This window comes from Mchenga conophoros, linkage group LG7, assembly GCF_057382185.1.
Source record: "Mchenga conophoros isolate Kocher_MC1m ecotype Shallow Benthic linkage group LG7, M_conophoros_male_GT1.1, whole genome shotgun sequence".
Taxonomy (NCBI): Eukaryota; Metazoa; Chordata; class Actinopteri; order Cichliformes; family Cichlidae; genus Mchenga; species Mchenga conophoros.
The window spans coordinates 16,832,597-16,858,157 of record NC_140532.1 but is presented as its reverse complement, the minus strand read 5'-3'; the positions used below and the strand labels follow the sequence as shown (position 1 = coordinate 16,858,157).

The 25,561-nt window shown below is 45.5% G+C and overlaps 1 protein-coding gene across 1 annotated transcript; it reads left to right on the top strand.

The window, feature by feature from the left end:
* The first annotated feature begins 1,275 nt into the window (after window positions 1-1,275).
* LOC146569913 (filamin-C-like) lies at window positions 1,276-25,257 on the top strand. Its single transcript, XM_085282587.1, has 46 exons — window positions 1,276-2,043; window positions 4,327-4,575; window positions 6,070-6,167; window positions 7,343-7,493; window positions 7,932-8,050; window positions 9,518-9,595; window positions 9,705-9,867; window positions 9,956-10,156; window positions 11,104-11,241; window positions 11,407-11,533; window positions 11,635-11,771; window positions 11,877-12,070; window positions 12,160-12,273; window positions 12,373-12,516; window positions 12,695-12,818; window positions 13,092-13,252; window positions 13,345-13,435; window positions 13,563-13,732; window positions 13,857-13,974; window positions 14,061-14,323; window positions 14,420-15,017; window positions 15,185-15,358; window positions 16,117-16,279; window positions 16,437-16,765; window positions 16,859-16,982; window positions 17,150-17,306; window positions 17,386-17,575; window positions 17,672-17,695; window positions 17,808-18,049; window positions 18,152-18,251; window positions 18,345-18,485; window positions 18,610-18,738; window positions 18,833-19,006; window positions 19,127-19,291; window positions 19,431-19,634; window positions 19,716-19,868; window positions 19,961-20,083; window positions 20,204-20,452; window positions 20,557-20,826; window positions 20,931-21,068; window positions 21,239-21,354; window positions 22,198-22,330; window positions 22,453-22,629; window positions 22,738-22,956; window positions 23,433-23,654; window positions 24,584-25,257. Exons 1-46 carry the CDS (start codon window positions 1,668-1,670, stop codon window positions 24,769-24,771), a joined length of 8,118 nt encoding a protein of 2,705 aa, XP_085138713.1. The 5' UTR covers window positions 1,276-1,667; the 3' UTR covers window positions 24,772-25,257.
* Window positions 25,258-25,561: the final 304 nt, after the last annotated feature.

The following is a 25,561-nucleotide window of genomic DNA, read 5'->3' as shown; positions in this document are numbered from 1 at the left end:
ATGAAGCTTAAAAGAATGTGCATTTCTCCTGCAGTGCTATGGTCCACCATAGATTTAGCAGAGTAAAGTAACACTCCAGTATCTCAGGGACACCTTGCTTCCATCATAAAGGAGAGAAATCCTCTGTTCAGAAAGAAACAAACTCACTTTGGTGTGCTTCGTGGTCAGCCCTGAGAGGTCCTGACAGGCTCTGACTCTTTCAGCTGCAGGAAAATGTCAAATTTACAGTAACTTCACAACATATGTCATTTATATGAAGCGCTGGAACACGTCGTTGTTGAGTGGAACAACAGTGTTAAAAGGTATCTTACTAGCAGGTGGGAGATCACCATGGGCACCCCGTGCTGTGTCCATACTGAGTATCTTGTAAATGCCATCTGCATGTGTCACAGTTATACTTACCTCCCACTACTTCATCAAGGCTGGTGCTGGCATCTGGTGTCACTGCCATGTCAGTGCTGAGTCACAGCACCACCACAATCCTTGAAGCCGCTGCAAGCCTGGTGTTTATTCTGACCTACTCATTTATAATACAGATAATCAATTTTTCAGTGAGCTGATGCTGTCCACACACACACTCCCACTCTCTCTCTCACAAACACACTGTTCATCAGGTGCTGATATCGTGCTGTCACTGATCAGAGCTGGAGATGAAACTCTACTCATGTAGCCTGGATAACCTTGACCCACAAAGGGGTTGGCTTTTAAAATTTGAAATTTGAAAGCTGAGAGAGACAATAACTCAAAACCATCATCTCACGAGCTTTTCTGAGCTTTGCTTGCCTGCACACAGATGTATTTCACTCAGTGGTGGCAGATAGCAGTCAACCCCACGTAATGCAGCGACTTCATCTTCACCTCTGTGACCTCATCCTTTAAGATGTTTTGTCCCAGGCCACAATGAGGGACTTTCAGGATGTAAAGCCCTACTTTTCTGTATTTCTTAGAAAAAAAAAGAGCCATTGAGACACTCAGGGCACGTTTCATTTTCTTTTCTTAGTTCAGTGGTTCAGCCACTTGGACCCCGAGCTGCATAACACATTCACAACAATCGGCAAGCCCCAGCCGTCCCCCCCTCAACAGCCCAAATAGGAGCGCCTAAAAATAAGCAGCATGCCACAACTGTTGCGCTGCCTAATGTCTGACCAATCACTGGCCCATCTTCCCCGTAAACCGACTCCCGTTATCCGCGTGGATTAGCAAATAGACTATGATCACAGACGCTGGGTGACGTGGCCCGGGGGGTCCTTTATAAACCCATCTCTCTCCTCACCCGACTTTCAAGTTAAAACAGAGGGAACTCTTAACGGTGCTGTTCCAGCTCACCTGCCACGAAACTTGAAAAAGCGACATTCTTTCCCCCCGTGGGCCATATTAAAAGGGACGACTTATCAGGAGGGTGCCAATTAAAAAACAAAACAGACGACCAGCTGTCTTGCACGTTGTGATTCGGATCATTTAATCCATCACTGACACCAGAGGCTTCTTCGCACGTACATCCGAAAAATCTCTAAGCTGCTTTTTTTTGTGTGTAACTCATCCGAGTTTGAACTTTCCTCCGCGAGAGCGCGCTTGCCACCGAGCCGCTAAAGTTTTTTTCTTTTTTTGCGCACAATTCAACACACAAGTGTCACCGAGGTATAAAAGTGGACGCGGAAAAAGCCATCATGATGAGCACCAACTACGGCGACGACCAGCTGCCCCCGCAGTACTACCAGGCCACTGATTTCGGGGAAGAGGAGGAGGACGAGATGCCCGCCACGGAGAAGGACTTGGCCGAGGACGCGCCGTGGAAGAAGATCCAGCAGAACACCTTCACCAGGTGGTGCAACGAGCACCTCAAGTGCGTTAACAAGACCGTCACCGACTTGCAGAAGGATTTTAGTGATGGGCTGAAGCTCATTTCGCTCTTGGAAGTTTTGAGCCAGAAGAAAATGTACAGAAAGCACCACAACAGACCCAACTTCCGTCAGATGAAACTGGAAAATGTTTCTGTGGCACTAGAGTTCCTGGACAGAGAGCATATCAAACTGGTCTCAATAGGTAAGCCAGCCTTGGGCTCTATTAGCTGTTTGGAAAGTTCACTGTTGTCCTAAAACCCTAACAGGCCACTATTACTTAGGAACAAGTTATGAAGAAGAAATTTATGTCGCCTAGATCCTAAAACATACAGAGGACCATGGCAAACACACTCTATTTTGGTATGTTATCAGGCCAGGTGTCAGTCAGCAATAACATGGCTTTTGCAGGCCCCTTGAAGGCAGTGCTGAGAGAGGTCACCAGCTCACTGGAAAATTATTGTGGAGGTGCCACTGAGGTCATTAACTTGTGCCTGGGCCAAAACCCGGCGCCTCAACACTGTTACTTTTGCTTACTCGCACTGCAGCAGTGTGGTAAATTACGGGCTGGAAATTCAGTAGGACTGCGCTAATGAGAATGACACACTTCATACATGCGGACAGCAGCTACACACACGGACACACAGGCAGCTGTCTCCGTCAGGTCAAGGTTCAGAAAGAACTCACAGAGGCTCTCTACTGATAGCCAATTTCTATCCAGAGCCATCAGCAACGTATGTGAGGTGAGGATTAACTGTGGTGGGATTTGAGGATCAGACAGTGCTGCAGAGAGCTGAAGGTACAATAAATTGTTGTGGATTTGTGGATGTTTTTGTCACGTCGACAGGGTCATAATAGAAAGACTTTTCTCCAGCAGAGTGAACAGAAAGCCACCTCTTAAAGATATTTAACAAGCAGGGAGGAGAATTTTAGGTCTAAATGAAAACTAAGATGACATATGGCTTCACCATACTGACAGTAGACAACCCTGTGTTTTATAAATGAGAGTATTTATTACATTTCTGTGCTCTGGTGTCTAATGATCCTTGCCACACACTTGAGTGAAATTCCTGGCATATCTGAAGCTTTGGCCGTTGGACTGTGAAGGCCACAGCGTGTCCAAATGAAAGAGCACTACGGGTGTGCGCGATGACACCGGGGGAAAACACTCATCTCTCAAATCACAGGAGTTCTGTTCATCACAGGGAAGAACAGGCCGCAATCACAGGCATTACCTCAAAGTCTAGCAGAGTACATGTCCTGAATATTGTGTCTAGGAGTTAATATGGTTGTGTGTGTCTGGCACAGTTGTCGCAGCTGTACAGACACACTTTAGGTCAGACTGCTTTGACAGAAACAGGGCGTGATAATAACAGCCCTGGCATTTTGCTTCCTAGCACCATCTCCCTTCATGCAGCGCTATGGGGTTACTGCAGCCGTCTCGATATAATGTCTCAGCCTCATTACAGTGACCCAGAGACACAAAGAAAAATATATAATAACATAAAAAAACAAATCACCTCGGGCTTAGATGCTCATGTGTCACCATGTGTAACTAGATGCCATTTGATGGCTGTCTCTTTGACCACGCTGGTGCCGGACACAGCGGGATCAAAACCACACTGTGCCACATTGTGCCACCTGCTTCTGTCAGTCAGACAGCGACACATCAAACACTGCCTTCTGACAGGGGGGGGGGGGGAGAGGGGGGTCGGGGGGTGCAGATCTATGAAAAGTTAGAAGAGTCTCAATAAAACGCTCTTGTGATAAACAACTGGCATCAGAGGCGCCTCGTTATTAAAGCCTCGGTGAATTAAGTGGGGTGTATCAAATGAGATTAGTCGATTACACATTAAAGTCCTGCCTCTCGTCGGAGGTTATTTGGCTTAAATGGCTGAAGTTCGAAAATTAGAGTGGATGTTATCGGGAGCTATTTGACAAACTTTCCCGTCATGAACTTCAGGAAATGAGCCGCACGCTAACTGTCAATGAATCTAATCTCCATCTATTTGATTTATCGCACTCTCGCGCAACAAGTTCAGGAGGTAATTGAAATCCAAGTGGTATTTATGCAGAGAGGGATCCGTTTCCACATATCCTCAGCTGTCACTATCTTCAGACTACCATTGTGACTGGATGACAGATTGTCAGGGGTCCTCAGCCAGACAGCTGTCTGAGAGAAAGGGACTTGGGGGGTGGGGTGAGTGGTGGGGGACAGGGAAGAGCATTAGATTCTTGTCTTCTCAGCAGTCAATCATCATTGTTTATATTTTTACCCAAAATAGCCTGGTCAACTCTGCAGAATGCCAGGGGAGCACTATTTGATAGATTACACTTATGCTTACATCTTACTATCCTAAAATCTATCTAGTATCTTATCAGGATGGCCCATAAGCATGAAAACAGAGATTGAAAGTTTATCGTGTTGATTTTTTTTAGCAAGTTCTAAATCCTCATGAACTCCGCTGTCACTGTTGTCCAACTACAGATAGCAAAGCCATTGTGGATGGGAATCTAAAGCTGATCCTGGGTCTTATCTGGACTCTCATCCTCCACTACTCCATCTCCATGCCCATGTGGGATGACGAGGACGACGAGGAGGCCAAAAAGCTGACCCCGAAGCAGCGCTTGTTGGGCTGGATACAGAACAAGGTGCCTCAGCTGCCAATCAACAATTTCAACCGTGACTGGCGGGATGGCAAAGCCCTGGGAGCTCTGGTTGACAACTGTGCCCCTGGTAAGAAGCTTGTAGTGGCATCGACTGACTCTACAGGTCAGGTCGTGCAAGCGCTGAGTCAGAATATGCACAGCGTCTGTTGACAGGCTTGTTGCGTGGCAGTTTTTCTTAGTGGAATTTGAGGTCGGGCATGTGCCCATTTGAAACGCTATCACTTCCTCAGGAGAATTCGTCTCCTCATTTAGAAATCGGGGCCTGGTTTCTCTTACTCTTTCTCTGTCTAACACTCACACACACACACACAAACACGCATCTCGTTTCAGATTCAGACGTCAGCCAGTGTAATCTGTCTCTGGAGAACAGGTAGTGTCATGGGGTTGCAGAGAGGTTGCTGATGACCGGAGGATGTCCCCGCCAGCTGTCCCACAGTCACTGAAGCCTTCAACCTCACTGTATCAGGCCCTGAGGCCCAGGCCCAGCTTTAGTGTTTATAGCTTTGCTGCTACACAACACCCCCAAATTTGGGCATCATTCCTCCTCTTCTGTCAAGGGGGATGCTTGGCCCTGCATCAAAATGCAGAATAATCTGTCACAGGGAGGTGCCTAAGCCACAGATCCAAAGACCACAAGGCCGCAATGTGAATCTCTGCCAGTTAAGGCTTCTGTGTCCAGCAATGAACACTAGAGAACCCACTTCTAGCTGTGCTTTACAGAGCGAAAGGTGGAGGAGTAGCAAGAGAAGTGTACAACACCATGTTTAACTGTGTTTACATGAGCCATTGATCTGGGGAGACGCATCTTTCAAACACTGTGCTGCAACCCTGACCATACAAGGTCCTGTCAGCGAAATACAGCAGGGTAGCTGATGAAACTAGCTCTGTTCTGAAAAACCAAAACACAGAGGCTCTGCTTCCACTTCACGTCCCAAAGTACAAGGAGCTGGTTCATTAGTTACCTTGACCTTGAACAACAGGATATCCTGTTTGACATGCAGTTAGCTACAGTTTCTGTTACTGTCCAGTTTTCATACAACTAAAGCATAGATGCTCTTTTCTCCTTTGGTGTTAAAATGGCCTTTACGGCATGGCTTAAAAGCATCAAGCGTAGCATGGTGGCAGGAACTCCCTGACATCTCTCACGTGACATTTTTATAAAGGTTTATTTTGCGTTGTGCTGAAAAAAACTTGCTTTTAGACACATGTAAACTCAACCCTGTTAATACAATAGTTCTTTGTCCATACTAATTGGATAATGGTATTCTGTGGTGTGCCTGCGTGGGCCTTTTGAGTGAGTGGCCACTCCATTGCCAACACTAATCCAATTTAGGCATTAGCGGCACAGAGCAGGCTAGCCACTGCGTCTGTCGAAGCTGTTTCTTTTGAACAGTCCTGAGAGATTGTAGAGCAGAAGTGCGGGTAAGGTCAGTCGCTGTTGTAGTTAGAGGTGTTGGAGAGATAGTAGTGACAACCCAAATGGCCCTATTATACCATGTGCAGTTTAACACCGCCTACGTCAGTCATTCCAGAGCTAAATTGCCTTTTTGCGTCCTGTCAGGTTTGTGTCCGGATTGGGCAGACTGGGACCCAAACAAGCCTGTGCAGAATGCCAGAGAAGCCATGCAACAGGCTGATGACTGGCTGGGTGTGCCACAGGTAAGATGCATGATAGACGCCAGTAACAAACTGCCTTTGAGTGTACTGCAGCTCAGCTGGGTGGGGCTGATCTCATGAAACAATGCAACATGAAAAGCAAGAGTGTTTCTTCAGTTTTCTGATTGGCAACTTAGCTATACTCATGGGACATAGGTTCAGAGAGAACAAACCAACTACTGGCAGATTAAACCGAAGCCTAATTTGCAAATGCAAACAGATCTCATACACATGGAAGGCAACACTGAAGTGGGGGGAAAAACAACAGAACTATAAAGAGACCAAAGTTTTTTCCAGGGAGATTATGCTGGAGGATGCCATGAAATATTTATTACCCAGCTCAGGTCTAATATTTCCATTTAGTTTATTGTAGCTCTTAGTAAGTGAGTGTGTAGGAGTTTCATTTTGTGAATTTGTGGAGGTGTGAGATTTCTTAACACCTTCCGAGCCAGCCTCTGAAACTGAGGTGTAAATATGCCTGCGTTCATCAGAATAACAATGTGAAGTGTGCGATATTTTCAGTCCCGTCTGTAAGACCCAGTCTCCGTATTGAAATGTGCACCGTGCGCGTTGTTTACTTGTTTGTCTAAGGCACAGGGTTAGTTACTCTCCATGAGGCTTAGCATTGGTGAGATAGCCAGGGGCTGTATGTCATGGCGTTGCAGGGCTGGGGGCTGGATTCCATTGTGGTGTTGTTAAGGAGATGTGGGAGAGGTCTGGCTCAGAATAAATCCCCCCCTTGCTGGCTTATTGAGGGCAACAATCCTTAACCCTGCTGTCCTGAGGTTAAATATAACCAGTGTGGCGCAGGGCTTTGTGCCAGTGTGTGATAGACAGGCAAACAAGTGCTAAAGGGGTGGAGAGGAGCAGGGGTGAAGGGAATAAATAAGTTTTAATCCTCATTAAATCCCACTGCACTATACTTAATAAGGCAAATGTGTATAAAGAGTAACCCAAAACCCTTGTTGCAAAAAAGACAGTATGTTTAATTAAGACATAAATAAAGCCGTGCTGTCTTTTTATGGTCACAGCTGTCATCGTGGTCTTTGCTTAAAAGCGAAACCGTGTCGTCTGTAATTGAAAACAGTTTTTTAATGAACACCAAATTTTTCCCACAGAAAAGGTCAGCCAGTTTGTGTGACTAACCGCTTTAACGCTGGCCGATTTCTACGCTTCAGGTGATTGCCCCCGAGGAAATTGTCGACCCAGATGTGGACGAGCACTCGGTGATGACCTACCTGTCTCAGTTCCCTAAGGCAAAACTGAAGCCTGGAGCTCCTCTCAAGCCCAGACAGCTTTTTCCAAACAAGGCCAAAGCCTATGGACCAGGTGGGCATCCCAACATGAATGAATGAACAGCTCACAACAGTTCGTACAAGTACTATGACATGAATAATGAATGTTCACCTTCTCAGTCTTGAAAACAGTGATGCTAGGTACTGTTACTGTATAGATAATTTAGCAGTAACACAAGTGTGTTCCCTCAGGGAAACCTTTTAATACTTCTTTTTTGGTGGTGCATCACTTTGTTGCATTTGGTTGTCTGTAAGTGTTGCATTGCCCCAAGCTTTTGTGAAAGAAACTCATATTTTATCCGATTGCATTAAAAAATTTATTTTCTGTACTCTCACTGCATTTGCCTGCCTTGCACAGCAATGTAAGCTCAATGCTTTATATTAATTGGATAATTGTAATCTAGAGGGGCCTATTTGTTTGCTCTGATGAGAAAGAAAAAACATGCCTCGTGTTTCTATATTTATATCACAGGCATTGAGCCTCATGGAAACAAGGTACTGCAACCAGCTGTGTTCACTGTGGAAACTCTGGAAGCTGGCAGTGGTGAAGTCCTGGTCTACGTGGAGGATCCAGAGGGACACAAAGAGGAGGCGAGTCATACATGATACCCAAGGGTTGTTTGGCAAGCTCGTCAAGCTCAGAGCCCCAAATTCAAAATTTGATTAAAGGGCTGGAAAGATAGTTGGCATGCCCCCTTCATCATCCCTCCAGGAGGTATTTGAAGAGTCAGTGATAAAGCAGGCTCTGAAAATTACTAAGGACAAAAATCACATCCTTCATAACGAGTATGAGATGATGCCCTCAGGAAAAAGGTACAGGGTACCAAACTGTAGGTTTACATTTTCTTTAGTGCCATTATCAGTCAAATTATTGAATTATTAACCCTAATGCTAAATTTAGACCTCACTTTGTCAGCCCAGAAATGACCTAATCCAGGTGACACTGGGGCATTGGTTTGAAACCAAAAAAATGGGTGTTGTGTATGACTACTGCTGCGTCTCATCATAATGGACCAAAACAAAAGCTGCATCCCAGCAGAAAAACATAGATGGGAAATATTTTTAGTTTTCCGTGGAAGTTCTGTCACTTCTGTGAGATTTTTTCTACTGCTTGTCTGTATACAACTGTCAACATGCCAAAGCAAATTAGGAACGATGTTCCTGGTGTAGTTAGGTGAAACTGTCAAATGGAATAACACACGACAGCCAGTATTATACACACGTATGTGGAAATCACTAACAAGCATTAGCAGCAGGCAGTAAGCGTGATTAATCAAGGAGAAGTGTAAAGCCTGTCATGCCTCTCAGTTCTGGAAAGGCAAGATTTTCTAACTCTGTAGATGCCTAATCTGACTATAGACTGTATATAAAAGATGGGTGTAGCTACAGTGACTTCACCCATATCCTGTCCTGTCCTTGTCCCGTCTCCCTTCCCTCACTCCAGCCAGTGTCGCTAAGGGCTTGCTCATAGAGGGTTGTCTGAATGTTGAGGTTTCCACCTTACAATATAAAGCACTTTAAGGAAACTGTTGTGGTGTATATAAAATTGAACTGAATTGAATATGGACTCATAGCAGACAGAACAGTAGGTCGTAGGGGCAGGGAAAATATTTTGTCTGGCAACTTTGTGTCGATAAAAAACTCGATATTTTATCAAATACATTTAAGTTCCCTGGAAATACAGTGAGCAAGAGGGCTCATCTCATACACCACCATCCTGAGATGATGCGAGCTGAGTAAACTTACATTGAATCAGCTCGAATGCACACAACAAACACTGGATACACTTAGCTTTAACCGTTATCCTAATCATCCATTGCAAAATACTAATAACTGCAATATGCTGAGTACCGTGGGTTGTATGGGTATTCCCACCTCTAGTAATCAGAAAGAGCGCTGGTTGAAGGCAGACACATTGGTGTCACTTTTCAGAAATTGAAGATATGGCCAGCTTTTATATACAGTTTATGAATATTACATTGTGACCATTGCAACAACACAAAAAAATTGGCTCATCTTTGACTAAATGTCTCTCACTTTGACTTTTTTGTTCTTCAGGCAAAAGTAAAACCCAACAATGACAAAAACAGAACCTACACTGTCACCTATGTTCCTAAAGTTGAGGGAGTTCACAAGGTGAGAGCCCACTGGCAATATTTATTATGTGTTTTAACTATAAACACGGTCACGACAGGATAAAACGGACTCTGTATTCAATTTGTCTTGTTTTTTCCTTCAACATTAGGTGAAAGTGTTGTTTGCAGGCCAGGACATTGACAAGAGCCCGTACACAGTGAATGTGGCAAAAGCTTTAGGGGACCCGAGCAAAGTCCAGGCCAGGGGACCAGGTCTGGAGCCCACAGGCAATGTGGCAAACAAACCCACATACTTTGACATCTACACAGCTGGTAAGCATGAAAAAAACACCCACTGCTTACTGAAATCATATAGAAAACAACAGTCCTCCAATAATCAATGGTTTTCTGGCAAACGTAGGTGCTGGTAATGGCGATGTCAGTGTGGTCATCGTCGATCCTCAAGGCAAAAAGGACACGGTGGAGCTCATCCTGGAAAACAAAGGGGACAGTGTTTTCCGTTGCACCTATCGTCCTGTTCTGGAGGGCCCTCACAAGATTCATGTGCTCTTCGCAGGCCAGGAGATCCCCAAGAGCCCTTTTACTGTCAACATCGCAGAGGGTGAGCCATCTGTCTGTGTTGTAAATTAGTGTCACACAAATCTGATTTCTTACCGTGCTGTAAGTGTCGCGGTGATCAATCCATCACAGTCTGCAGTCAACTTTATTTATCCTGGAAACAGCCACCCTGTAAAGTCCATAATCCTTCCTATTTGTCATTTCTAGCTCCAACTGTTGCTCCTCCCAAGGGAGCGCCACTGCCGATAACTCCTCAGTCAGTGCGCACCCCTCCTGGAGCGAAGGGTGCGACGGGGGCTCCTCCCCCAAAACCTGACCGTCCAAGTTAGTATTGTCTCATTGGAGGAGCTTGTGCCTCTTGCCTAGCCAGATTGACACAGTGCAATCCTGTGCGCCAGGCCCTGCAGATGCCCCTCTGTGCTTTCCTCTGAGTTTTTGGTGCCGTGGCTTTATGCCATGCTTGGTCGCCTGCTCTATTGTCCCGTGTCCTGAAGCTTGGTGGTTTAGTCATGTTCAGAGAGAAAGAGAGAGAGAGAGAGAGAGAGAGAGAGAGGAAATGCAGTGTTGTACACATAGTTTGCAGTTTTTCCCAGTTAGAATTTCAGCCACTTCCTGCCTGTCTTTGCTCCTCTCTCTTAAAATATCTGTGCTTGTGCTGTCGACATGTTTGTTTTCATCATGGCTGCATTTGCCTCAGCCAATATTCCATTCAAAGCCTGCCCTCAACATTTCAGAGTGACTGACTGAAATGTTGCCGGATGCTTCCTTGATGCCCCGTAATGTGTCAATATTTTGTGCAGCACTGCACTGAAATTTGTGCTGCAGAAAGCATCATTCTCATTTACAGGTTCAGTCTGTCAACATTTGTGGAATCCCACTTCAACACTTCAATTGGAATTTGCTACTAACATTGCTGCAATCAGCTCTTGGCTACTCTGCTTTTTTTTGGCTGCTGAATATTTTTCTCACACTTGTTGTTATTCCTTTCAGCCATAAACCCAAACGCTTGCAGAGCTACTGGCAGAGGGCTTCAGCCTACAGGTGTGAGAGTAAAGGAGGTTGCAGACTTCAAAGTTTTCACCAAGGGAGCCGGCAGCGGTGCACTGAGCGTCTCAGTCAAAGGACCAAGTGAGTCAGACAGCTCTGTTCTCTGCATCACTCCTCCTCGTGCATTTTTAGAATGATTTCCTTTGTTTGGGCCCTTTGTCTGCATTCACATACGCGTATGATACGGCACTAAACAACAAAACGAAATGCATAAAATGCGTCTGAGCTGATATTATTCCTTTTCAGCTGGAGCAGAGGAGCAAGTGAAAGTGCGAGATGTGGGGAACGGCGTGTATGAGTGTGAATATTACCCCCTTAAACCTGGTAAATACACAATCACCATCACCTGGGGAGGCCAGCCCATCCCACGCAGGTAGGGTCCTATTGTTGCCTTCAGCGATTCATTAATAATGCGCGATCACATTTGTGCCAGGTAATATTGTGTATACTTCTTTTTCTTCTTGTGTGCCGCAGCCCTTTCGAAGTTCAGGTGGGTGCGGAGGCAGGTTTTCAGAAGGTGAGGGCCTGGGGTCCTGGTCTGAAGACTGGCATGGTGGGAAAATCTGCTGACTTTGTGGTAGAGGCCATTGGCACTGAAGTTGGAACGCTGGGTAAGATGTGTGCAGGTTATGCAAGCTCTTATGAAAGAAAAGTAATACCATTCTTCAGTGCTTTAAATCTGAGCTTTATACGTGTGAATGCTTCATTTTTCTCAGGCTTCTCGATTGAAGGCCCATCACAAGCTAAAATTGAGTGTGATGATAAGGGCGATGGCTCCTGTGACGTACGCTACTGGCCCACCGAGCCCGGTGACTATGCTGTCCATGTCATTTGTGACGATGAAGACATCAAGGACAGCCCCTTCATGGCTCACATTCTGCCCGCAGCCAATGATGTTTTCCCTGAAAAGGTAATTCTAGCTGATATCACTTATAAACTGAGAAAGTACAAATCACATCGCCGAGATCTTCAACTGCATCCCAAATAATGTATTTCAAGGTGAAAGCTTATGGTCCAGGCCTGAAGCCGACTGGTGTCATTGTGAACAAACCGGCCGAATTCACTGTTGACGCCCGCATGGCTGGGAAGGGTCAACTCAAGATCTACGCACAGGTATGGCCTGGAATCCTTGTTTTGCATTCATAGGAGTGGGTCACTTATATTCATGTGGGGTGTACAAGCCAGACCTGACAAGATTTTGTATCCACTAAGGATGCTGAAGGCTCCACCATAGACATCAAGATCACTGACAGGGGAGATGGCACATTTCACTGTGTATACACTCCTGTCAAGCCCATTAAACACACCATCATCATCACCTGGGGCGAGGTCAATGTGCCCAGCAGCCCCTTCAGGGTAAGAGACTTGTAGATGTACACACACACACACGCGCGCACACATGACTTTATACCGCTCTCGAAATTAAGTCTATTTAATAGGATGATACTTCACCAGATATAGACAAAATAAGAGGACTGCAGTGGTTGTACTTCAATCAATTGCATCTGCTTCAAGTACACTGTGAATTCATTAGGTGCTGGTTGGAGAGGGTTCTCATCCAGACAGAGTCAAGGTCTATGGGCCCGGAGTAGAGAAGACGGGGCTCAAGGCTAACGAGCCAACATATTTCACTGTGGACTGCAGTGAGGCTGGGCAAGGTGAGCCTGAACAAGGAGATGATGTGGGTGGTTACAAAAACACTCCTAAGTTTAGTCGACCCTAAAGAAACTAGTGCTGCACCATGCAAATGTAAAAAAAATGTAGAGCACAGAAAGAGAAGAATAAGTGAATCTGTGAAGCTGAATTTATTTGAAATGGATGACAGTATTTTATAAATAAAGCCAGAGGAGTTGAGTGACTGCTTCAATATATTCACACGCTCAACTTTTAAATAACCTTTGTGAACTGTGCTCATTGTTATGCACCGTTAGGGGACATCAGCATTGGAATAAAATGCGCCCCGGGGGTGGTTGGGCCTGCCGAGGCTGACATCGACTTTGACATCATCAAGAATGACAATGACACCTTCACTGTCAAGTACACTCCACCCGGTCCAGGCCGATATACCATCATGGTGCTGTTTGCAGATCAGGTAAGAAAACAGTTTTTGCCTGAGCTGAGGGGGCCGGGCCGTAAAATTATCAGTAGTTTTCATTTTCATTACTTGGTAATTGTATTCCCCAGGAAATTCCAGTAAGTCCGTTCAAAGTGAAAGTGGATCCTTCCCACGATGCTGGAAAGGTGAGAGCAGAAGGGCCTGGCCTCAACAAGACAGGTGAGCTTTCGTGACATCTACACTGTATAGGTATTTACATTCGCAACCACTTCCGTTACATTGCTTTAATGCTCTAGCTTTGATACAAAGTAATAGAACAATTTGACAAGACGCATGTGCGTTTCAGGTGTGGAGGTGGGCACTCCAACCCACTTCAATATCTACACAAAGGGAGCTGGCAAGGCCAAGCCTGAGGTGCATTTTGCTGCGTCAGGCCCAGGAGAGGCAGTTCGTGACTTTGAGATCATCGATAACCACGATTACTCCTACACTGTCAAGTACACGGCTCTTCAACAGGTACAGCGGACCTCTGCTCGATGTCCAGTTAGATTAGAAAAGGAATTATTCACAGTAGTGCCATGCATTATTAAATACTCATTCTTCTTCTGGTGTTTTTTAAATTTTTTTATTTATTTTTTAGGGCAACATGACAATATCCGTGACTCACGGAGGAGATCCCATTCCCAAGAGCCCTTTCCACATCACAGTGTCGCCAGCTATGGATATTGGAAAAGTGAAAGTGGAGGGATTAGATACCAGTAAGTTATAACCCATCACACATCTATAGTCCAGTTAACTGTATAATTACATGTTTTATGTAAATTTATTGTGCTCTTTCATGCAGAAGTGGAGGTTGGAAAGGATCAGGAGTTCACAGTTAACACAAAGGACGCTGGTGGGCAGGGCAACGTAGGTGTGAAGATGACCTCGCCCTCTGGCCGACCAATCCCGTGCAAGCTGGAATCAGACAAAGCCAAAGGCGTTCACAGTGTGAAGTATATTCCCCCAGAAGAGGGGCAGTACAAGGTTGATGTCAGCTATGATGGGAACCCTGTGATGGGAAGCCCTTTTGGGGTTGAAGCAGTAATGCCTGCTGATCCATCAAAGGTAAAAGATCATGAAAATTGTATAGATTTCTGCACTATGTATGAAGACATGTTTCTCTACCATCTCCCGCAAACTAACTTGACTGTTGCATCACAGGTGCGAGCCTTCGGCCCAGGTCTGAAGGGAGGGGTTGTGGGTAAACCAGCTCCATTCACTATTGACACAAAAGGAGCTGGTGCAGGTGGGCTCGGCCTCACGGTGGAAGGTCCCTGCGAGGCAAAAATTGAGTGCCAAGACAACGGTGACGGCACATGCTCAGTCGCATACCTGCCCACTGAGCCCGGCGAGTACGCCATCAACATCCTGTTTGCAGAGCAGCACATTCCAGGCTCTCCCTTCAAAGCTGCAGTCCGCCCAGCCTTTGACCCCAGCAAGGTGACGGCTAGTGGGCCCGGTCTAGAGAGGGCCAAGGCGGGTGAACCAGCGACCTTTACTGTGGACTGTACCAGAGCAGGCGACGGCGAGCTCACTATCGAGATTGTGTCAGAGACTGGGGTTAAGGCGGAAGTGCACATCCAGAAAACGGCTGAAGGCACCTTTTCTGTCACATACATCCCACCCTTCCACGGCACACACACCATCACGATCAAGTACGGCGGAAACGTGATTCCCCACTTTCCAAAGGTCCTGCAGGTCGAGCCCTCTGTTGACACCACGGGTGTTCACGTCTACGGGCCTGGAGTGGAGCCCAGAGGTACACATGACAAAATCACCTCAAAATAAATCACTGCATTACATTATAGACATAAAGGTTTGTTTTATTGGTCGTTACCGCCTTAACATATATGCCAACTGCCCAGAAATAAGTATTAGTAAAGATATCTAATATCTCAGCACCTGAAGGCCTATTTTCTTCTCTAGGTGTTCTCAGAGAAGTCACAACCCACTTCATTGTGGATGCGCGCGCCCTCAACAAGGTTGGAGGAAATCACGTGAAGGTTGACATTATCAACCCCTCTGGCACCAATACAGACACCTACATTACTGACAAGGGAGACGGCACCTACAGAGTGGAATATACGGCGTTCGAGGATGGTAGGAGCAGTCATTATGTTAGATCATACATAAACTGTGGTGAAAAATGTCCAGATTTGACCCGATGCAGATAAATGGAGGATTTTACATGGACAGGGCATGTGAAAGAGTTCATACAGACAGAAAAAAATCGCTAACAGTTGCTTGCATTGGGCGCCATTTGGGAATAAAGCTAAAGAGATGGAAAAGAAAGAGCGAGTGAGAGAGAGAGGGGGGTATAAATACAGAATGATGCAGTGGTGCAATGATGTGAGGGGCAGAGAGCAGGGAAGCAGAGAGTCAGACAGGCTCTGTTTTATAAATAGTGCGCACAGAAGCTCTTAACCAGGTATGTATGTGTGCTGAAGGCTGCCTGCACACAGCAGTACAGCAGGGGAATGACAGGGGATATTAATAGAGACCTATAGCACAAAGCAAAGATATCACAGAGCACTTCTCTACCACCAGACATGCTCTAATATCACAGCAGTGTGGCTGGGAATCTGGTGTGTAGGCCTACTGAGAGGGCTCTGTCAGAAAAATGTTGTAACAGAATAATGAATAGGGAACAGATGTAACGCCTTGTACATTCACCCGAGCGTCTGCGCTTTTGATAGTGTCTTTTATAAATAAACAGATGTTTACCTACCTAAAAGGGAATTTGTCTGGCCCATAATTTAAGAAGCAGTAACAGAATATATATATATTCTTGTGTTAAAAACAAGCAGACACAGAGGTTCGGCGTCAGACCTGTAAGTGATGTATTCGTTTGTGTGTAGGGATGCATCTGATTGAAGTGCTGTATAATGACGCGCCGGTGCCTAAGAGTCCCTTCAGAGTGTCTGTGGTGGAGGGATGTGATCCAACCCGGGTCCGTGCCTTTGGACCGGGTCTGGAGGGAGGAATAACCAACAAACCAAACTGTTTCACCGTGGAGACCAGGTACTGCTGAACCACATATAAGACAAAAGAATATAAAGAATATTTGCATGTTCTTTAAAATGTTTTTCTTTTTCTGTATTTTGTGGATAAAACACAGAGAGAGAGTATATTAGAACCCCAGTGTGAACATTTTTTAAATTGTCTGCTTCTGTCACAGGGGTGCTGGTACAGGAGGCTTGGGTCTGACCATCGAAGGAGCCTCAGAGGCAAAAATATCCTGCAAGGACAACAAAGATGGCAGCTGCAGTGTGGAGTATGTGCCCTTCACTCCTGGAGACTACGATGTGAATATTAACTACGGAGGTCACCCGATCCCCGGCAGTCCGTTCCGTGTGCCAGTTAAGGATCCCGTGGATCCCAGCAAAGTAAAGTGCTCAGGTCCAGGTCTGGGCGCTGGAGTGAGAGCCCATGTTCCTCAGACTTTCACTGTGGATTGCACCAAGGCTGGACAGGCCCCACTGGATGTCAAACTCTATGGCCCAACAGGTGTGAATGGGCTCTATTAATAAGAAAAACTGTCATTAATGCACCAAGTGAGTGACAAATAGCAGTAATTATGTGGCATGTCTTTATTTCTAGGGACCGTGGAGCCTGTTGGTGTGAAGAATAACGGTGATGGAACCCACACAGTTCACTACACTCCAGCCCAGGATGGCCCGTACACTGTAGCAGTCAAATATGCTGACCAGGAAGTCCCACACAGGTAGAGTCTGAGTATAAGAGTAATCCAGGCAATTTGTTTTGATGTCTTGTTTAAATCTCTGCTCTTTGTGTCTGGATTTAGAAGCGCTAAACACATTTTTGTGTCCCATTTCTACCTTTTTGTCACACTGAAAATGTAATTATATTTGCTACTGGCCTCGCCAACAGTCCATTCAAGGTAATGTCTCAGCCTGGGCACGACGCCAGTAAAGTACGTGCCAGTGGCCCTGGTCTCGATACCAAAGGTGTGCCCGCTAGCTTGCCTGTTGAGTTCACCATTGATGCTCGTGACGCTGGAGAGGGACTGCTCACTGTGCAGATTCTGGTAGGTTTTCCTTCCTATTACACAGTATTTTCTAAACAATAAGACACTATGTAAAATAACATGAAATGTCTGGTCACAGGACCCAGAGGGAAAGCCAAAGAATGCAACCATCCAGGACAACAGGGATGGCACATACACGGTCTCCTATGTGCCTGACTCTACTGGCCCCTACACTATCACCATTAAATATGGAGGAGATGAGATCCCTTACTCCCCATACCGTATCCAGTCTCTGCCCACAGGAGATGCCAGCAAATGTCGCGTCACAGGTAGGAAAATACTTATGATAAATAACAATATTATCAGCAATTTTAATTTAATGTTCATGTTTTTTTAACCATCATGCTCTTTTTTTATTTCCGCAGTTTCTATTGGAGGACATGGCGTGTGTGAGTATCCAAAGCTTTGCTTTTATATCTGCACTGCACTGCTGGAAGACTTTACAGGAATCAATGCAGCACATTTTACCACTTATCCTTCTTTCCTCTCTGTCCTTAACAGCAAGTCTGCAAAAGCTGCAGACCTCTGAGGATACAGTTATAACAGTGGATGCCAAGGCTGCTGGGAAAGGCAAGGTGACCTGCAAGGTTCTGACCCCACAGGGGATGGAGGTGGACATGGATGTGGTGGAAAACCACGATGGCACCTTTGACATTTACTATACAGCACCTGAACCTGGGAAATATGTAATTACCATCCGCTTTGGGGGACAAAACATCCCTAAAAGCCCCTTCCATGTGATGGTGAGTAAAGGATTATTCGCTAGCTGCCACAGTTCTGTGTGCTTTTAAACTGACATTCAGTCGAATGAAACCAACAGTTCATTTTTTCTTGCTCCTTGACAGGCCACAAATGAGCCAGTCGTTCCCCGGGATACTGTGGATCCTCTCTTCCGTCCCGTTAACTTTCTCGTCCCCTTCACACCACAGCAAGGCGAAATCACAGGTGTGACAAACACACACAAAAAGTCTGCACACACATGCCCACAAAATATCTTATTTTTTAGGTCACTGACATTTAACCGTCTTGCCTCTGCAGGTGAAGTGCGGATGCCTTCTGGCAAGACTGCTCGCCCACACATCACTGACAATAAGGATGGCACAATCACTATTAAGTACCAGCCCACGGAGAAAGGCCTGCACGAAATGGACATCAAATATGATGGAAACCACATACCAGGTCAGCAGCACACCATGTTGGATGGATGGATCGGAATTTAGTGCTATTGATTAATTTTGCTCCAGATTTAAAAATATAAAATGCAGTATTAATCACTGGTTGCTGATGGTTATGCACTCTTTAGGAAGCCCTCTGCAGTTCTTTGTGGATGCAGTGAACAGTGGAGTGGTGACTGCTTATGGCCCAGGTCTGAGTTATGGCATGGTCAACAAGGCTGCCACTTTCACAGTGGTCACGAAGAATGCAGGAGAAGGTAGCAGAACATACGCTTTTTTTTTAGTGATATTTATGAGACAACTGAAAAGAAAAAATACATAGCGGAAGTTTTTTTTTTGTGTCCCTTTCAGGTGGTCTGTCGCTAGCAGTGGAGGGCCCCTCCAAGGCTGAGATCACCTGCAAGGACAACAAAGACGGCACCTGCACTGTGTCCTACCTGCCCACAGCACCTGGAGACTACAATATCATTGTCAAATTTGACAACAAGCACATTCCTGGCAGTCCCTTTACTGCCAAGATCACTGGTAAGGAAGTACATTATAATATGTATACACTATACACATAGATGTATATATTGAATCTTTAAACTATCACTTGCATTTATGGCTCGACAAAGATCTAAATCATCTCTTTTTTTAATTAAGGGGATGACTCCATAACCAGAACATCCCAGCTGAATGTCGGCACAGCGGCCGATGTGTCCCTAAAGATCGCAGAAACTGATCTGAGCTCTCTGACTGCCAGTATCAGAGCCCCATCTGGCAACGAAGAGCCGTGCCTACTTAAGAGACTGCCCAACAGACACCTCGGTGGGATATTAATTTTCCTGTTACACAAAGACTAAGAAGAGTAGAAGATTGATAAGATTCACCTGACGGATTTAGGCTTTTTTTCCCAGGTTGGTCGCATTGAATTTCTTTCCTCTGACCCTTCTTTTTATGCCCACAGGCATCTCTTTCACTCCTAAGGAGGTTGGTGAGCATGAAGTGAGCGTTAGGAAGAATGGCATGCATGTGGCCAACAGTCCTTTCAAAATCATGGTTGGCCAGTCAGAGATTGGTGAGGCCAGCAGGGTGAAGGCTTTCGGTAAAGGCCTGGTGGAGGCACACACTTTTGAAATGGCTGAATTCTTTGTGGATACTAGGAATGCAGGTATGCTTTTTAAATGGTACATGACACACAGACATAGTTTTACAAAAAAGAAGCAAATAAACAGTCAAATCTGTTGCCTAGGTTACGGAGGTCTGGCACTGTCAATTGAGGGTCCGAGCAAAGTGGACATCAACTGTGAAGATGTGGAGGATGGGACTTGCAGGGTGACCTACTGCCCAACAGAGCCTGGAAGTTACACTGTTAACATCAAGTTTGCAGAAAAGCACATCCCAGGTTAGAATCTTTTACTTTGGGAAAAAAAGAGGATATTTTTTTATCTTAAAATGAATTAAATCTGCATATGTGTGTGTGCGTGTTCTTTCCAGGAAGTCCTTTCACAGTGAAGGTGACCGGAGAGGGAAGGATCAAGGAGAGTATTACTAGGAAGAGACAGGCCTCATCCATTGCGTCAGTGGGAAGCACATGCGGGCTTAACCTTAAGATCCCAGGTGAGCACAGAAGCCAGTTAGAAATGGTTAGAGAGCAGAGGAACAACGGGGAGCGATTTTAAATAAATGAAGCTACGGTATTTTTACATTTATACTCTCACTGCTTCTTCCTTGCTCTAGGAAACTGGTTCCAGATGGTTTCAGCTCAGGAGAGGCTAACGAGGACATTCACTCGCAGCAGCCACACTTACACCCGCACCGAACGCACAGAGATCAGCAAAATCCGCGGTGGAGAGACCAAGAGGGAAGTACGAGTGGAGGAGAGCACTCAGGTGGGAGGAAGAGGAAGCCCATTCAGAGATGTTTTTGGAGACTTTCTAGGCAGAGAGAGTCTCAGCAGCTTCGCCGGCATCACTGCCAGACCTGAGGGTGAGTCTAGCTCTGAATCCAGCTTTAGCTGCCTGCTAAATCACCGATGTACTCTATGCCTATTATATATATCCTGGATTGTTTCTGATCTGACATTTTACCAGTTGAGAGTGGTTCCCAGGCCATGACAGCTCAGGTGACCAGCCCCAGTGGGAAAACAGTGGACGCCGACATCGTGGATGGAGGCAGCAGCACCTACAGTGTGCGCTTCATCCCTCAGGAAATCGGACCCCACACAGTCAACGTCAAGTACAGAGGCCAGCACGTCCCCGGTAGCCCCTTCCAGTTCACCGTGGGTCCCATGGGGGAGGGTGGAGCACACAAGGTCCGCGCAGGCGGTCCCGGGCTGGAGAGAGGCGTTGCTGGAGCGCCTTGTGAGTTTCCTGTTTGTAAACAGCCATGCTGTTAACGGGAATGACTGTGTTTTGACATTCTTCTTCCTTAAGATTAACATTCTCCTTTACTTTATCATCTTTAGCTGAATTTAGTATCTGGACCAGAGAGGCAGGTGCTGGTGGCCTGTCCATTGCCGTGGAGGGGCCCAGCAAGGCTGAAATCTCATTTGAGGACAGAAAAGATGGTTCCTGCGGTGTCTCCTATATAGTGAAAGAACCAGGTAGAACTTCTATCACACACAGCCGTGGTATTTTCCTCATGCATGTTTTAGCAGTGCGACTCGTGTGTGTGTGTGTGTTTGTTTCTGAGCTGCTAAGCTTTTCAGTAATTCCTGTGAGCCTCCTCCACTTCATTTGATGGTGGAAGTAAATAACCTGTCTGCCTCCCCAGGTGACTACGAGGTGTCAATCAAGTTCAACAACGAGCACATCCCTGACAGCCCCTTCATCGTTCCGATTGCTACACTGTCAGACGAGGCCCGCAGGCTCACTGTCACAAGCCTTCAGGTTAGCTCTCGCACACATATGCACACTTCCACACACACATACGCAGCTGTCAATAGTCACATTAATTATTTGTCTCAGCAGCTATCACAGACAAAATAGATACGCAATCACAGAATATCAAGGTAGAATAGCAGATGGCATGTGACATAATGTGCGATTGGTTGCAGATCTTTCTAAAAGCACTTTGCCCTTGAAGTGTAATTGAATGCCAGCGCTGGAGCAGTACCCATGAATATAATACTGCGATGCTGGCCAGTGATGAAGGGCTGGATTAACTGTCCCTCTGTAATGTGGGGCATCACAAGCTGTGCTATGTGAGCACTCAGTTGCTCTGCTGTGATTGTGTTTCCGTCTGAGCGAAAGCAAGAAAGCAAATTGTGAGCTGAAGATAAAGATACCTCTGACAGCTCACGATATCGGTGTCAGTGGCAGACAGATGTTGTTTTATTTGCTTTCATAGTCTCCGTAACAGCTGCCAACGATGCTAAAACCATGTATTTTTAGTTAACTGAAATGCCACTTCAGAGCACTTTTTCTCGCACTAGAAAATGAAAAAGGCAGGTAAAGTGCAACAGCAGCATTTAAAATGTCACGCTATCTCTGTCTGCTAGGACCTCTTGTCCATCTGTGGGGCAAAAAACGCTAAACGCCTCGCTGTAATCTTTGACCTTTTCTGCCTCTCACACGCAAATGCTCTATCTATTCTCGTTCAGGCATGATGAGTCACACACATTGTGTCCCTAAATGTGTGGGCCGCACGCACACACACACACACACACACACACACACACACACACACACACACACACATTTTGTGATCCTATTATTACCTGTCTTTTGCAGGAGAAAGACTTGAAGGTGAACCAAGAGGCATCTTTCATGGTGCAGCGCAACAGCGCCCGAGGTGTGGTTGATGCCAAAGTCCACACCCCCTCTGGCTCTTCTGAGGAATGCTATGTCACCGAGCTTGACAGCGGTATGCACCACCCTCAGCTTTTAGCATTAAGTAGGCTGCACAACAGAGATAACTCAGGTTTTTTCATTTCAACGCGTCATCTGTGAGCATAAGAGCAGAAATGTCTCCTCTTGTGTTTTTAGACAAGAGTGCAATCCGCTTCATTCCACGAGAGAACGGAGTTCACTCCATAGATGTCAAGTTCAATGGATGCCACATTCCTGGGAGCCCATTCAAAGTGCGAGTGGGAGATCCAGGGCTTATTGGAGACCCTGGCATGGTGACTGCACATGGCCCTGGACTGCAAGGGGGAACCACAGGTGCATTTCACTGCCATTCACCACCATGTGCTCCTGCTATTGTTAATATTCTTGCACAATTGCAACAAGGGGGAAGCCCTTCAAACATCTGCATCTTTCTTCTCACAGGTGTACCCTCAGAGTTTGTGGTCAAAACCTGTAACGCAGGCTCCGGCACTCTGTCGGTCAACATCGACGGGCCGTCCAAGGTCAAGATGGACTGTCGGGAGTGTCCTGAAGGCTATAAGATCACCTATACACCCATGGCACCCGGCAACTATCTCATCACCATCAAATACGGCGGGCCACAGCACATAGTGGGCAGCCCTTTCAAAGCCAAAATAACAGGTTTGCTTGACAGTATATATCTGCATGATAGGTCTTCGATTGAGAGATAAGTGCATCTCTGAAAAGTGCAGAAGTAATGAAAATGTCACGTCTTCCACGTGTGTGCTTCTCCGTGTTCATCTTAGATAAAAGCTGTTTTTCTCTTGCACTGCAGCAATATATTCCTGTCACTGGCTGACGGAAAAAAAACATTCCCATTTTTTTTTATTAGTGTTACATAAAAATGCTTTCAAGTTTGAAAACAACTCCCAAGAGTCCCTGAAAGTTCACTTTATTTGAAAGTGGTATAAAATCTTTTCCAATTTGGGCTTCCTTGAATGTTTCCGTTGAGGAAAAACTCTCCCTATAAACAGCAGCTTTTCCTCCCTCATATCTTTGTCAATACCCAGTGTGTTATGTAATGTCTGGATTAAGCCATGATGGCTGGAGATAACTTTTTTTTTCTCTTTCTCTTTCTCTTTTTCTCTCTCCCGCAGGCCCGAGGCTTTCTGGGGGACACAGCCTCCACGAGACCTCCTCCGTCTTGGTCGAAACGGTTACCAAAACATCCAAAGTGGGTGGTGCTTACAGCTCCTCCTCTTCTACCACCTCATCCAAAATGACGTCAGATGCTAGCAAGGTGGTTTGTCGTGGAACAGGGCTGTCCAAGGCTTTGGTTGGGCAGAAAAACAATTTTACTGTCGACTGCAGCACAGCAGGTGAGGCGATAGAGATCGAACATATTTTGCGTGAATACAGAAAAAAAGCAGGATTTGAGCACTGGTATATACAGACACCAAAGTGAGGTTTATTAAATGATTCACACTGTAACCGTATGTTAACACGTAGTTTTAAGCTGCTATGACCTCAGTAATCTCAGGTTTTTTATGCAGTGAATGAGTGGGATCTGGATTTACATATTTCACAATATAAAAGTCCAAATTTAGTTTCAATTCCCCAAAACAGTTGCCTCAAGGTGTTTTATATTTTAAGGTGAAAACCCAACAATCAGGTCACCTGCCTATGAGCAAGCACTTGGTGACAGTGGGAAGGAAAAACTGCCTTTTAACAGGAAGAAACCTTCGGCAGAACCAGGCTCAGAGAGGGGCATCCATATGCTGTGACCGGCTGCTAGTGAAGGGAGGAAGAAAAGACAAAAGACAAACTGTGGAAGAGAGTCAGGGATTAATACATTAATAAATCATCATAAAAACCTAAAATTCTGATACAATCAAAGCTCTCTATATTTTTTTACACTACCTCCCTCACTTATTTCGGGCTCAACCAAATAATTTGTTAACATCATCATCATAGATGGCTGGTAAATGTTAAATTGCTCATTTTCTTTCGGCAGACAGCTGCAAACTTAGTGTAATATTCGAATATTTAATGCTACGCAAGAAACATAAAGTCTAATTTCCTGAAAAGAGTATAAAAATGTATAAAAAACACAAGACAATGTGATCACAGAGGTCATGATGAACTGCAGAAACGAGGAATATTTCTCTGTTACTTTGTCATTTTAGGAAACCTCTCTGACATCATACATTTTCTTTTCATTGGCTGAATAAAAGAATATTTAAACTTGCACAACCACCAGCTTTTGTAGACCACTATCATTAAATCTCCCTCTTGCCGCTCCATCCAGGTACCAACATGCTGATGGTGGGCGTGCACGGACCCCATGCTCCCTGTGAGGAGGTCTACGTCAAGCACATGGGCAACAAGCTCTATAACGTCACCTATACCGTGAAGGACAAGGGCAGTTACACCGTCATTGTTAAATGGGGCGACGATAACGTGCCAGGAAGCCCGTACAAAGTGGCTGTACCATAAAAACAACAGCAACAGTGACAAAAAGACTCCATCCCTTTTGACCCTCCACGCTTTCCTCCTCATGTGCATGCATCATTCAGTGCTTCATTTCCGGCACCGCTGTTTGCTCTTCAGCAGGGATCACAATCTACTAAACATGCAAGAAAACCTGCAAGGACATTTGCTTACAGAATTACTGATGGCAGAGAAGCTATTGTGCCAAATTATTGTTTAAACTTCAGATGATGTGTGCGTGTACACTCACAGGTATGCATCCACATTCAGACGGGTGTGGGGGCAGCACTGTGGTTCAGAAGTCCTTGAGCGACCCCCAAATGGCACAAGTACACGAATGTTAAACAGATGCTAGAGTAACAGTGTTTAGAGTGTGATACAGTATGGTTTTGTATGATTTAAGAATGACAAAATTGACTTTTTTTTGTTATATTAACCTTTTTTTTTTGGTAAGTCTTTGCAGACCTAATAAAGATTTAATTGCTAACTTTCCAGATGAAAATGATTTGGTTTATTTGATTTCACGCTGTGCTGGCAGATGCTTCGCGGGCTCTGCAAGAGGCATCTTTTACGTTTTACATTTCCATAGTTTCATCATGCAGCTATTTTCTGACCACTGCTGGTTCCTCTGTCTGAGCAGCTGTCAGGATTTTTCTTTTCGATCACCGCAGCTCTCAGCTGAGTAGCTGCCCTTTAGATATTTGAGAGCTGAAAACTTTCTTCCCGGCAAACTTCAGACTGTGCAACCAACATTTAAAATCGACTCTCCTAAAGGTCTTCATTTACCTTTAACTCG